The sequence below is a fragment of the Eptesicus fuscus genome, chromosome 5, assembly GCF_027574615.1.
Source record: "Eptesicus fuscus isolate TK198812 chromosome 5, DD_ASM_mEF_20220401, whole genome shotgun sequence".
Lineage (NCBI taxonomy): Eukaryota > Metazoa > Chordata > Mammalia > Chiroptera > Vespertilionidae > Eptesicus > Eptesicus fuscus.
This window is the reverse complement of record NC_072477.1, coordinates 92,655,095-92,670,212: the sequence shown is the minus strand read 5'-3', so window position 1 is coordinate 92,670,212 and position 15,118 is coordinate 92,655,095. Positions and strand designations below refer to the sequence as shown.

The 15,118-nt window shown below is 38.8% G+C and overlaps 1 protein-coding gene and 1 long non-coding RNA gene across 3 annotated transcripts in view; one reads left to right on the top strand and one right to left on the bottom strand.

Moving 5' to 3' along the window:
• OPTN (optineurin) overlaps positions 1-9,329 on the top strand; it is a 61,003-nt gene extending 51,674 nt beyond the window's left edge. The window contains exons 13-14 of one of the 2 annotated variants that reach the window (XM_028158920.2): positions 901-983; positions 5,395-9,329. In XM_028158920.2, coding sequence (XP_028014721.2) covers positions 901-983; positions 5,395-5,522 — 211 coding nt within the window. In that variant the 3' untranslated portion in view covers positions 5,523-9,329. Of the gene's footprint in view, positions 1-900; positions 984-2,346; positions 2,745-5,394 lie in introns of those variants that run through there. The other variant, XM_028158923.2, reaches the window with a different exon arrangement.
• A 739-nt stretch (positions 9,330-10,068) lies between these two features.
• On the bottom strand, positions 10,069-11,954 carry LOC114234745 (uncharacterized). The gene is made up of 3 exons (XR_003620923.2): positions 11,869-11,954; positions 11,614-11,775; positions 10,069-10,404 (listed from the first exon to the last, which is right to left on the bottom strand). It is a non-coding gene; the product is annotated as an uncharacterized LOC114234745 (long non-coding RNA).
• Between the last annotated feature and the right edge of the window lie 3,164 nt (positions 11,955-15,118).

Sequence of the window (15,118 nt, the reverse complement as noted above, 5' to 3'; positions counted from 1 at the left end):
AGAGATCAAAATACACACCAATATGAACCCCATCCAGAATTGACAGTTACTCATATTTCTTTTATTTACTTCAAGTATATTTTTATTAAAAGAAAAAAAAGTAGCCCTAACTGGTTTGGCTTAGTGGATAGAGTGTCGGCCTGTGGACTGAAGGGTCCCAGGTTCGATTCCGGTCTAGGGCATGTACCTTGGTTGTGGGCACATCCCCAGTAGGGAGTGTGCAGGAGGCAGCTGATCGATGTTCCTAACTCTCTATCCCTTTCCCTTCCTCTCTGAAAAAATCAATAAAATATATATTTTTTTTAAAAGGAAAAAAGTATATTTTTATAGCAGATGAGATTGAAGTCTTGTTGTTCCCCAGCCTGCATTGTATTTCTCTCTCCCTTTCCCCATACTGCCTGGAATTTTGTGGGTAGCATCCCCATCTGTTTTATATTTTTACATATATACATATCTATACATCTTAAAATAATACTAATTTCTCTATGCTTAAGCTACAAAATGATCACTATAAATAGTTTTGCAACTTGCTTTACATAACATTGTGATTTTTTGAATGTGTATATATGTGCAGATTTAATTAATTCTCTTTAATTGCTCTGTAGTGTTTTATTAGAAGTATGCCACTTCTTTCTAATACATTCCCTTACCAATTAACAGTTTGGTTATTTCCTAATTGATTTTTTTAAAAAAATCTTAATTGTTATTTACTTTTACTACATCATGTCCTAGTTCCAACAATATCTACAACTCAAGTTAGTCTTAAGTTCTGGTTTCTATGCACCTTGGCATTGTATACAGTTCAGCTCTTTTTTTCTCATACTTCTACTGAATGTGTTCTTAATGTTGTCATGTTTCAGGATTTTAGAACATCACATAGAGTATTGCTTTTAATCCCAGTAGGCAGTCCTTGATGGAAATGCAGAGCCGTCACGGAGCCAGAACCAGTGACCCTGACCAACAGGACTACCTCGTTCAAAGAGGTGAGTCATGTGTGATTCTAAGCTTTCAGGAATCCAGGGAATAACTATCCTTAAAGAAGATGCTTAAAAAAAAATTCCTCTGCATCCTATATAATGGATTTCAAATCAAGCTACCAAAAAAATATAGTACACATCAGCCTATTTCCATAGTACTCCGCTCTCTATCCATTACCTATTGAATCCAGGCCAGACTCTTCATGCTGACAGTTAAGGCCTGGCATAGCCAAACTTTTAAGCCTTCTCTCACTGCATTCCCCTACAGCAATTAGCCAACTAAATCATTCCTTGTTCCTTGAACTTGCCATAAACTTGTATACCTACATATACTTGTTTATGGAGTGTCCTTCATGTAGATGCCCTTCCCTCATATCCTTGTATTCCTCCAGTCTCTCTCCAGTGAACTCTTATCCCATCTTTAAAAACCCTTTCAAATGTCACCTTTATGATACCAACAGAATGTGACCTCTCCCTCCTGAATTTCCAAAGTACTTTATTCCTGTTTTAGTACTTACCTGCTATCTATATCTATAATAATAAAAGCATAATGTGCTAATTAGACCGGACAGCCAAATGTCCTTCTGGACGTCCTTCCGGAAAAAGCCACGGCAGCTGCGAGAGCCGAAGGCAGGCAGCCGTGGCGGCTGGCAGTGGCAGCAGTGGTGGGGTGATGGGGGCGGCTCCTTCCCCTGATCAGCCTGGTCGCCTCCCGCAGAGGGAGGCTCCCTGCGGGCCTAAGCCGTCAGTAGGACATCCCCTGAGGGCTCCTGGACTGTGAAAGGGGACAGGCCGGGCTGAGGGACCCCCGCCCCCCAGTGCATGAATTTTCGTGCACTGGGTCTCTAGTTTATTATAATTATTTATGTGTTCTAAACAAACACTTAAGTCTCTTTTAAATAAGCTCTCTCAGAACTTATATCTTCACCCACCACCTATTACCATTTATTGAGAGTTTTCTATGAGTGGTCCCTGTGCTGATCTTTTCATTCATATACATTATTTCATGTAATCCTCACAAATTTCTATCAGATATATATCATCACTACCTTACAGAAGGCAAGGTTAAATTATTCAGGATCACAAGGTGAATTAGGGGCAGAACTGGACCATCGAACCCAAGGCTTTGTGAGCCTCATGGAACCCAAGGTTATCTGTCCCGTAACTCTACATGGTACTGCATGAAATATTGTCATTAATTATATACTACATCCAGATTTTAATTTCCTGAATGAAATTGATCATGAAACTTATTAAAAGTAAAAGGCTATGTTTATTATATGGTTTTAATACACTAGTAATAATATTCTATAATTTGTAATAAATCATGGTCTTAATACTGAAAGGGAAGTGTTATCCTTGATTCTAGATATGAAAAAAAATAACACTCAAAGGATCAAAGACTGACATGACAAGAAGAAAAGTTAATATAATGCCAGTAAGAAGACTCTGGGTTTAGGATGTCATCCTAAATTTCACATAAAACTGTGAAATTTCCTTAAATTCTTTCTTAACGCTGGACAAGTCTGTTCCTTCCACAAAGCAACTGACTGTTGAAATGGAACTAGATCACAATGTTATCAGCAGCAAGGAAGTAATATTAGTATGTATAGTTAAATGTTAAATCTTGGGGAAATGTCTCTGAGTACCCCTTTTACCTTCCATCTCCTCCTATTCCCCCTACCACCACCACCAAAATTCTTTTACAAGAAAAAAAAAAGGCTAATGGGGCAGAGGTAGCAGCATGTGAACTGGCATAAATAATAGCCTCAGGCATTTTTAGCATCAGTGGGTAAAGTTATGTTCTCTGAAAGCTGCATCTACCCACTGGAGCACTGCTATGCATTTTCCCTAGCCTAATTTTAAATATCCTAGGAACATCAATATACCTCATATCCAGAAGTATCTACACACTTGTCTTGAGTCAAAAAGGGTGATCTCTTGCACCTGGATTTTTAAGGGACGATTTCCATTCATCATAACTATATAAGACAAATGCTTATTTACATTAAAAAGAAAAAGAATTGAAACAAGAATTGGTCACTCTTTGGTTTACATGTATAATCTAAAAATCATCACAAAGTGTAAATTTATTCCTAATAAGCTTTATTTTGTTTTATAAAAAACAATATTCCAGAGATAAGATGTCTTAAGATTTTTTTTTTTTTCATTTTCTAACAAAGCTGCCTTAAATGGAGCCCCTCTCAGTATATTTCATCAGCAACAGCAGCCATTTAAGTGTCTAATCTGGTCTAGGTCACTGTCTGAGCACAAGGAAACAAATGGGCATAAGTCATGGTCAGATCCGTGAGGGCTCATGGTCTAGTTGGAGAGACAAGATGTGCACATACAAAGATGAATTCATAATACAAGATAATACTTCAGTAATAGAAATAATACTGCTAAAGATAAGAAGAAAGGATGATCATTTAGAGCCGGACAAGTTGAGATAGGCTTTGAAAAGATGTGACTATAAGCTTGACCTTTAAGCTAGGATTTAGATAAGTTCGGTATGAGAATGAAAGGGCAAAGGCTGAAATGAGTGTAATGTGTTAATAATAAAAACTGACTAAGCTTATTTTATAGTGAAGAGCCAGGAGGTAGAGGGAACCCATAATCCCAAGTCTGAGTCTTTAAACCTAGGCCAGGAAAAAAAAAAAAAAAGGCACACTTCAATGCAATGGAGCTTTAAATGAAAAGTCAACAGTCCCTGAGAGTTGGCTAGTTGTTCTCTAGAGCAGGTTTGACAAACTGCAGTTCACAGGCCAAATCTGCCCTGTTTTAATAAATAAAGTTTTATTGGAACATAGTCATGCACTTTTGTTGATTTATTGTCTATGGCAACAGAGTTGAGTAGCTGTGACAGAAATTATATGACATGCAAAGTCTAAAATATAGGGTGGGGCAAAAGTAGGTTTATACTTGTTCAAATGGAAAATAATACAATAATTAAGAAATAATAATACAAGAATAAATTGTTTCATATACAACTATAAACCTACTTTTGCCCCACCCTGTATTTATTCTCTGGCCCTTTACAGAAAAAGTTTACTGATCTCTAATGTAGAACAATGAGACCATCAGAAAGCTCCCTGTTACAGGGACAACAGTGTGGGGATTGCCAGAGTGGGGTGTAGGAGTAGCAGTGGAAGAGTTTTGGGGGTGAGGGGGCTGGTGGACACACCATGTAGTGTACAGATGGTGTGTTGTGGAATTGTGCACCTGAAACCTATATGATTTTGTTGACCAGTGTCATCCAATAAATTCAATAAAAGGGGGAGAAATCTCCCTGCTTTAGAAATCATGTCTTGTGATCAATATTTCTATTCAAGTGTACTTCTAAAGTTTGCTAAACACAAACTATCTATAATAGTCTCACATGTTATTCAATTCAAATATGCTCAGAAGCAAATAGCCATGTTAAAGGTTACCTCCACTGTCATCCTCCCAAAAAAACAAACAAACATTTGAGGATTTGAATGAATTCTGGAGATCTGTGTGGAGACGCTACAAAACCAAAATGGTTTGCATTTGTCCAGAAAGGTCAGATGAAGGAGATGCCCCGGGAGCCAGAAATCATTTCCAGCACTGACCACAGTTCACTCATGTGGGGCCTACCTACAGTCAATGCTCATTTCAAGCATTCTTTGATTTAGACTCGAATCTCAGTCCCATTCCAAAATTGGGGAAAATAATTCTTCAATTCTTTCTCCTCACTTACTTTACCTGGATAACCCTTATTCATTCTTAGGCCTCCTCTCAAGTAGAATCAGCCTCATTCAAGGGGCCTGTCTGCACAGAGCATTCTGAGCCAGGTGCCTTTCTCTGCCTTCCCACTAAACCACCTTGTGCATGACACAGCCACGGCACTTCCCTCCCATGCCACGCTATCACTTTTCTTGTCTCACACCCCCATCATATCTGTATCGCTCTCTTCCATCTCACATGGTACTCAAAAGTATCTGCTGAATGAACACAATTATTGTCTTTGCTTCTAAGAAGATACATACTGTTCTAGGATGCCACCTCTCCATGCTCTCTCATCATTTTCTCCACATCTCTCCTCTTTAGCTTATATCCTCATCTATCTCTTTCTTCTCTCAAATATTCTAGGTTTTACTAGAGCATCTATTTCCTGGTATCTAGAAATAAAACCATGTATTTTCATGTACCTAGAACCCAGAATAAAGCCTAAATCTTAAAATAATAGGGAAGCAGATACTACTTTTGGAGATTTTCTGTGTGTGTAGATTACTTCAGTAAAAAACAAAAATGACCTGGATTCACTTCCTACTAGGTACAGATTACAATGTTTAACTGATGTTAAAATTAACCATCTGTTATTAAAATCCATCAAATAAGACTGCTTGTAACATGGAAGGAATGGAATAATATTTCACTTAATGCTTATTCTCAGGAGCTGATGATAGGAACTGGCAGCAACAGCAGCAGCAAAATATACCAATTCATTCTTGCCCCAAGTGTGGAGAAGTCCTGCCTGACATAGATACATTACAAATTCATGTCATGGACTGCATCATCTAAGTGGTGACATTTCGCCTCCCCCAAACTGCTGGTAAATGTCAGATTTCTTTCCTCCAAGAGTTCTACTTTTGTGTTATTTGTTTTCATTCAAATATTTTGGCTCATTATGTTTGTTTTAGGAGAAAGAAAACCAGTATGTTCCATGTAGGACATTTTTTGTGTGGATTTCCATAAAATCGCAAAATAGAATTCTTAACATACCATTCTTCTGATAATAGAGTCATTTCTTTAAATGTTCAGTTTAGGTGAGCACTGAACTATTTGTTCATCTAGTTAATGAGGGTATGACATCATGGGACATAATAAATGTAATTATATGGAAGAAGTATTACTGATAAACTTTAAGTACCTTTTAAATAGGCAGGAAAAATGATTGGTCACAGATTTCTTCAAGAAAAAGATCTCTGAAGTATTTGTGAAATAAATTATTATATTTCTTCATCCATTTAAGACAAACCTATTTGGGTTGTGTATATATGTGTATGTTGTAGTTTTATTGCAGCCACAGTTGTACCAAAGTTATAATGTGGCTTTTTTCATATGAGCACTGTGAGCTTTTACTTGGTCATCAGGACAAAGGGAAAATTTTTGGCCTAGATGAAGTGGATACATTGGTTCACTGGATTTGCTATAACCACAGGGCAAGGAAGTCATCTTTATTCTTTCATTGTGCTACAGGTATGTGGACTTGTACAGTAGGAAGTTTATTCATTTCTAAAAAGAACCACTATTTCTTCATTCTCTTCCTAGATTAGGCTATATAATCACAATCACAAAAAAGTTATTGCAAAATAAAATTTTGCTTATGAATCTTTCACATTGTTCAAATGTGATTAGCTCATTTCATAGGATGCATTTTCTGGATTCAGCTTCATATAAGCTTATTGCTTGATTCAGATCTGTTTTGTTAATTCTAGAAGTATGAGCAAATCCCTTTACTAGAGACCAGTATGTGTTGTTTGAATTAGAAAATGTTCTAGCTAAGGAGGTGAAAATATAGGGATGTGCCATATTTTGTGAACCTATAGTTAGTAACTAATACTGGGCCTGCCATAAAAGTAAACAATAACCTATGTATCTAGAACCTATAACATTTAAGAGAAAATTAAAATATATCCTCTGTTTGGCTTTGTCATAAGAATCTCTCCTAGACAAACTTGATTTAATCCACATAAATACACACATATATAGAATCAAACAGGAAATCAAAGAGAAATCAAAATAGTTCATTATGTCTTCATGCCAAGAGAACACACTATAAATTCAATAGCAATTTAGATTAAAAGATTTTCCCACTTCATCCCAGGGAGAATGTTTGTTTAAAAACATTTCTAAAATTAACTATGAAAATTTTACTTTTAATTTCTTGCTTAAGGCTTCTAGTTTAATTTTTCCCCTACTATTTTATACTGGAGAAAATAGATTTCTATATTATCTTAAATAGAAAAGCAAACCAAATGGTTTTACATTTACGTTCTGGGGGATACTCTTTTACTTTGTTCAAGTAAAAATATTAAGTTGGTCACAACTCCGAGATACCTAGAAATCCTCTAAACACCTGGAGATTAAACAACACACCTGTATATAGTACACGGGTTGAGGAAGTCTCAAAAGAAATTTAAACAAATAAAATTAAAACATAACATCAATATTTGGGGAATGAAGCAAAAGCAATGCTTAGCAGGAAACCTATAGCTTTGAATGCCTATATAGAAAAGAAGAAAGATCTAAAATCAATAATATAAGCTTCCACTTTAAGTAACTAGAAAAAGAATGGCAAATTAAACACCAAAAAAGGGAGAAGAAAATAAATAATAAAAATTAGGGCAGAGCCCTAGCTGGTCTGGCTCAGTGGGTAGAGCATTGACCTGTGGACTGAAGGGTCCCAGGTTCGATTCCAGTCAAGGGCATGTACCTTGGTTGCGGGCACATCCCCAGTAGGGTGTGCAGGAGGCAGCTGATCGATGTTTCTCTCTCATCGATGTTTCTAACTCTCTATCCCTCTCCCTTCCTCTCTGTAAAAAAATCAATAAAATATTTTTTAAAAAATAAAAAAATTAGGGCAGAAATCAGTTAAATTGAAACCAGGAAATCAATAGAGAAAAATCAGTAAAACCAAAAACTGATTCTCTGAAATTATCTATAAAATTGGCAAACATCTAGCCAGGTTAACTGAAAATATAAGACACAAATTACTAATATCACCAGCAGTGAACACTTGGAACTTGAAATTAAAAAGCAGAGTAACATTTATATTAGCACCAAAACGTGAAATAGGTATAAATATAATAAAATATGTACAAGATCTGATGAAAAAACTCAAAGAGTAAGTGGAAAGATATTCCACGTTCACATAAAGGGAGACTCAGTATTGAGATGTCAATTCTTCCCACCCTGATCTATAGATTCCACATAATCCCAATCAAAATCTCAATGAGTTATTTTGTAGATATCAACAAACTGATTATAAAATTTATACAGAGGCAAAAGATTCAGAATGGCCAACACAGTATTGCAGGAGAATAAAATTGGAGGACACTACCAGAGTTCAAGAAATACTATAAAGTTATAATAATCAAGATAGCATGATGTTGGTGAAAGAATAGACAAATATATCAAAGGAACAGAATAGCAAGCCCAGAAATAGACGCAGAGAGTTCACTGGTCTTTGACAGAGGAGAAAAAGCAAATTTATGGAGAAAGGATAGTATTTTTAACAAATGGTGCTGGCACAACTGGACATCCATGTGCAAAAGAAAAAAAAAACTGAATCTATACACAGACCTTACACCTTCTACAAAAACTAACTCAAGCCACAGACTGGGAATAGATCTTTATAAAACAGATATCTGATGAAGGACTTGTATCCAAAATATACAAAGAACTCTCAAGATTCAACAGTAATAAAACAACCCAATTTTTTAAATGGGCAAAAAATAGCAGGTACCTCACCAAAGAAAATATACAGAAGGCTCATAAGCATATGAAAAGATGCTCAATATTATATGTCATTAGGGAATTGCAAATTAAAACAAGATACTACCACACACTTATTAAATGGCTAAAATCCAAAACAATAACAACACCAAGTGCTGGCAAGGATATGGAACAACAGGAACTCTCATTTATTGTTGGTGGAAATGCAAAATAGTACTTTGGAAGACAGTTTGGCAATTTCTTGGGAAACCAGGCATGCAATCCTTGGCATTTACCCAAATGAACTGAAAACTTATTTCCACACAAAACTTGCACATTAATGTTTATAATAGCTTTACTCATAATTGCCAAAACTTGAAAGCAACCAAGATGCCTTTCAATAGGTAAAAGGATAAACAAACTGTGGTACATCCAGACAATGGAATATTATTCAGTGCTAAAAAGAAATGAGCTATGAAACCATGGAAAGACATAGTTTAAGGAGGAACCTTAAATGCATATTGCTAAGTGAAAGAAGCCAATCTGAAAAGGTTACATACTGTATGGTTCCAACTATATAACATTCTTGAAAAGGCAAAACTATAGAGACAGTAAAAGGATTAGTGGTTGTCAAAAGTTGGGGGTTGGGGAGGAGGGGTGAATAGGTAAGAGCACAAAGGAGTTTTAGGGCAGTTAAACTATTCTGCATGAATGTATAACATAAAGAGTGAACCCTAATGTAAACTATGAACTTAGGTTAATAATAATGTATCAATACTGTAATAATGTACAATTATAATAAATGTCCCATACTAATGCAAGATGTTAATAATGGGAAATTATGTGTTGAAGGGACGATATGAGGACTCTCTATTCTTTCCAATTTTTCTGTAATCCTATAATTGTTCTAAAAAAATAAAGTATTATTTTCTAAAAAATGAGAAAAATAACTTTGAACTATGATTATTTAATATGAACACAGATAAAATATATTGTGTGCATCATAAAATCAAGATTCTTGTGAAGACTGGCTAACACTTCCATCTGACCTATAATAAAAGGGCTAACTTGGAATTGCCTTTAATGAAATGTCAAATTTATTTTGCCATCATCAGAAATCAAGTATATGAACTGATATTCAAATATTTTAATGGAGCAACAAAAGGTACCCAAACTGCTTTGCTATGAAAGGCAAATAAAACGTAGAAATAATTTAACACTCTTTGGCATCCTTTGACTTACATAGTATGTCATTTAAAAATTATTGAAATTACATACTCTTGTTATGAAAATTTGGTCATTGCTGAGTAATTTAATTGTTACTTTTTTCTAGCTAAGTAATTGCAAAGATGTAAAGTATAATACAAAATATTAATTAAGAAGCTCTCAGTGAGCTGAGAGATTTATGTAGTAATTTTGTCCTTTAAATATATGGAGCTATAATCTTGGATAGGTATTTCACATATGTAAAATATATATTGTAGTTATTAACCCAGCACAACCAAGATGAGTTGAACATTCTAATGAGCTCAATGAAACCACCAAGGATAGTGTTTTTTATTGGCTTCTCTTTGTAAAATATCATACTCTGCTGTTTAAAGTAACCTCTAGATTGGCTGAAAATCAATAGACATTTATTTGAGCAGCAAAGACAATATTCTGTTATGAAAATTAAGTAGCTTGGGTTTTCCCCTTTCTTAGTAGGGCCATTCATCTCTAAGTAGAGGGTTGCCTCTGATCAAGGGTAACATTTTTCTCAGTACAGGGTCTTTGTCCAGTTGGTTGGACAAATTCAAGTTTGGGATGAGGCTCTAGAGAGTTCTGCACCATACAGCTTGGCAGATGTGAAGGCAAATGTAAACAGATTTCTACAGGGAGGTGGGGAGGGCGGGCTGTGAAAAGTGGCTATTTCTCCCAGTAGAAGGTCTGATTTTCTGATTTTGAATAGCATTGTCTCCTGCTGGGCCTAAAGATGGAAGAATTGATTTAAGTATCTGGTACATTAAACCGGTAAACATTCTCAGATATTCTGCTTCGCAATCTCTACTTTAGAGAACTCACCTGTATTCACTAAACCATCCCAAACCCTATACTTGAAGCCCTATGTCCCTCTGGCTTCAATCACAAATCTAAAGGCACTTGCTGAAATCTCCAGAATACCCCACCACCTTAATTTATCATCTCTTCCCCTGTCCAAAACAAGGGGAAGAGATGGTAAATTCCTTTAGACTTCTAGTCCATTTCTATAACTCTGCCAGTTTCTCCTGGGTATTGCCAACATGGCCACTGTCCTCTCCTTTTCCTGCCAAAAGTAACTTTCCTTTGGTCAGTTACTAAAGCAGACAGGTTTTCCTTCATAATGTTTCCTATTTGTCCCTTCCCTTCAACTCTTATAGTCTGGGACTATGGCAATTTTCTAATGTGCTTCTCTGCCTTCAGTTTCTGGTACATTCAGTTCCCGAGTACCTGTCTTTGTTAGCTCAATCTCCCTTAGCAAAGCCTATAAAATAGTAATGCCCTGGCCAGTGTTGCAAAGTGGATAGTGCCTGGTCCCAGGCACTGCAGGGTTGCAGGTTTGATTCCTGGTCAAGGGCACCTTAACTGGGTTGCAGGTCCCATCCCTGTCCCAGTTGGGGTGCCTGTGGGAGGCAACCAATCAAAGTCTCTTTCACATGGATCCCGATTTCTCTCTCTCTCTCTCTCTCTCTCTCTCTCTCTCTCTCCCTCTCCCTCCCTCCCGCTCTCTCTCCCTCTCTCTCTCCCTCCCTCCGTGCCTCCCTTCCCTTCTCCCATCCTTCCACTCTCTAAAAAGCAATGGAAAAAAATATCCTCAGGTGAGGATTAACAAAACAAACAAAACAAAGAAAGTAGTAAGAATATTGTATGTGTATTTTCAAGGTTTTCTCAATCCTCACAATGCCCTATAAAATAGCTATTACTGTTCACTTCGCTGATGAGTAAGTTGAGGCTCTGAGAGGTTAACTTACCCAAGGGTGCACAGTTAGTATGTGGCAGTTTAAAATCTTAGTCTTAATTAACTACAGAGTCTAAGCAGGTAGCCACCCCTTTTCTCTATACATCTAACTGCTCCTTCCCCACCTGGTCAAACACGGTCTTTTTATTTAAAAAAATTCTTGACCTGGAGTTTATCATCCACATTATTCGTTTTACCTACTTATTTTAATGTTTCTCGCTCGTCTCCTTTGTTGCCTCCTCTTCCACAAGGTTGGTACTCACTAGCAGTCGCCTTATGTTAATTACGCATATATCATATCTACCAAATTAGACTGTAAATTCCTAGAATATGGATCACGTCTTTGTCCAACACCTTGTATACCTGAGGCAATAGAAAGAGAAAATGAGGCTCAGGATTGGATGACACAGGCCCGGAGGGTGTTAGGAACTGAGTTTTGACCTCATGTAAAAATACCATCTGAGAATACTTCCACTTCCTGGCGCTGGAGGACACCTAAACACTTTATTTCACCTAAAGGTGCCCAGGACTTGACCGACCGGAAGTTCCTTGCCCCCAACAAAGAGGACGCAGGTCACGTGAACCAATCAGGCCGCTCTACGTACGGATCGTTTCCCGCCCCTCTCGGCCGCCCTCCCGAGTCGTTTCCGCCCAGGGCTCTGACGCAGCCAATCAGCTCACCTCTGGCCGGCGTGCGTCAACGTCAGAGGCCGGGTGGAGCCTAGTTGGAATTTTGGCGGGCCTGGCTGTGGGAAGGGGAACGGGCACGGACCGGTGAGAAGCCCGGCCTGGGCGTGTGCGTGGCTCTCGGGCGGCGGGAGAGACGTCCCGCCACGCGCGCCTGGGGTAGAGGTGAGAGCTCCGGGAGCGGGAGCGCGGAGCCCGCGGGCGCTCGGGCGAGGGGGGCGGCGGCGGCGGCCGCGGGAGGGCGCGACCGGGAGGTCCGGGGCTGAGCGGCTGCGGGGCCCGTCTGAGGTGCCGTTTACTTTAGTTAAGGGACCAGTGTTTTCTTTCTTTCAAGTAACCTTTAAAACGCTTGCCGGGTGCATGCCGCTTGGTCTTCTCTTATTTGTTCATTTTTAAAAGTCATAATAATAAATGTTGAGTACGTGCCGTGTACGGGGCTCCAAACACTCGTTACTTATGCCCGGTGACGCCTGCAGTCTAAAGAGGACAAAACTAAGTTCACGGTAGTGCCGTGCAGTCACGGAAAGGGTGAGCTGAGAGGGTGGTGGGAAGGCTTAGAAACACGGCTAGTTCAGCGGCGGGTGAGAAGGAGGACTTTCCGGAGGCCCGAGGCCTGGGAGCACGCTTGTGTTCAACAAGTCATTCGAACGCAGGCTCGTCTTGCTGGAACCTGTCTGGGGGCGGGTGGAGTGGAGTGGAGTGGAGTGGACCCGCAGAAAAGACGAGGAAGTAGAAGTAGAGAGTATCCATTGCTTCACTGGCTTTGTAAAAAAATTTTCTAAGGGCAATGGAAGGTCATTAAAGACTTTTTATTAAAGGAATGCCACTATTGGATTTCTGTTTCTAAAAGATTTCTAAGAGAAGAAAAGGTTACCGCGGCTGTTGTACCAAAACTAGATTACAGAAGGCTAAAGAGACCAATTCAGGACACGAATGCAGTAATCGGGGCAAAAGATTGCTAGTGGCTTAGACTAGGCTTTTGGCAGTAAAATTGGGGAGAAGTGGAAGTTTTGAGCAACGTTGTGGGGTTACGAACCATAGCACTTGTCAGATGGCCCTGATAGGAGGGTGAGGAAAAGGCATGGGTTTGGGTGGGAAGGGTGGTTGGTTATAGAAATGAACAAGATAGTTTGCGCTTTCTAAACTCTCGAGGAGCGTACAATCCCGCGGACTCCCCAATAGATAGCACAGTAATACTGTTTACAATTTGTTTCATCCATGTAATCTAGTATCATACTCCTCTGTACCTCACCTGAGTGTCTACAACCAGAGTTTGCAAAAAAAGAAAAAGGGGACTGCTTCCATACTAGGAGGAAGATGGTGTTGGCAGTAGGGGTGAGAAATGGTCGGATTCCCGATGAATTCTAGGATTAGAGTCCCTAGGAATTGTAGGATTCTGGACTCTTTGGATGTGTAGTGTGTGCAAGAGAGAACCAAGGGTGACTTCTCTAATGATGGTTTCACAGAGCCAAGATTCTGCATTACTGCCATCTCCTGGGCACCTGGTCCGCCTTCGAAGTTCAGTGTCACCACTGTTCCCTAGACAACATGGAAGGTAAGTCCTGGCAGTTCTCTCAATTTTATTTTGTTTTTAGAAAATCATCCTTTGTGGATTTGTTATTTACCCTACTTGCAAAATAGTGAAAATAGCTGCCCACCCTCAAGTGTTGTCTGAGTGGGTCACTTCAGTCACTGAATGTTACTTGTTTTAATCAGGTGGGATTTATTCTGGCATTACTGAGTGATTGTCTTTCATAATAATGATAGCTGGCATGTACTTACAATGTGCCAAGCGCTGCTCTAAGATCCTTAATTATATTAACTAACATAATCCTCATAGCAACTGTGTTTTAGAAACAGAAAGACCAATGTCAGAGCAGGGATTTGAACCCAGACAGTCTCAGAGTTCACATTTAATATTGAAGTCTGTCGAGCCCTGGCTGGGTCGCTCACTTGGTTAGAGTGTCGATCTCATACACTAAGGTTACAGGTTTGATCCCCGGGCAGAGACACATACAAGAATCAACCAATGAATGCATAAATAAATAGAACAATTAATTAATGTGTTTTTCTTCTCTCTGTCCCTTTCCCTCGCTCCCCCCTCTCCCTTTCCCAGTCTCTCTCCTTCCCTCCTTCTCTTCCTCCCTCTGTCTCTAAAAATCTATAAGTGAAAGAAATCTGTTGAAGTGGTTTTAGTCTAGCTCTGTCTTAAATTATTGTAGTCCTTTCTGGTTTTGTTCATTTTGCAGGAATGTGTGCAAACATTTACTTAGTAAAGAAATGTTGTTCTAATTAGCAGCGCTTAGCCAGGGAGCAGCACAAAACGGATTGTGCTGGCTGTGAAGAGATGATCCTATATAATAAAAGGCTAATATGCAAATTCTCCCCTCAACCAGGAGTTTGACCAGGGGACAGGGACGGGGACGGCCAGCCAACCACCTGAGGCCCTTCCCCCTGCCAGCTTAGCCCAGCCCAGCCCAGCCCAGCCCGATTGCCCCAATTGGGACAGGCCGACCAGAGCCCACCTAAGTGTAATTCAGTGTTGTTGAAATTCATCACACTGTGATATTATGTGAAATTGATTGCACCATTAGTATAATGATAGTTTCTTATTTCCTAAAATCATCAAATTACCTATAGGGCATTTATGTAATACAGAGTATAATTTTTTTTGCTATGAGAAGGTCGGGAAAATACGTGGTGAATGGGTATGCGTTTTCTAAGAAGTCATTGTAGCTAATAAAATCTCATTTGGTTGGCATGGCCTCACAATTTGATCCAGTATAAATGAAATCAAAATGTTCCCTGGTACTAGAGTTTCCTGAACAACATTCCTGCTTACATTCTAGTAGAGAGAACAAGATAACGAACAAGTAAGTAGAAAAATATCTGGTAGTTGATAGGATGGGAGACACTGGAATGAGTTTGTATGCTGAGAGAAATGCTCCAGAAAATGGAAAAATTGGTGATGTGGGAGACAGAGTTCTTGGGAAGCTGGGAGTAATGGGTTCCAGTTAAT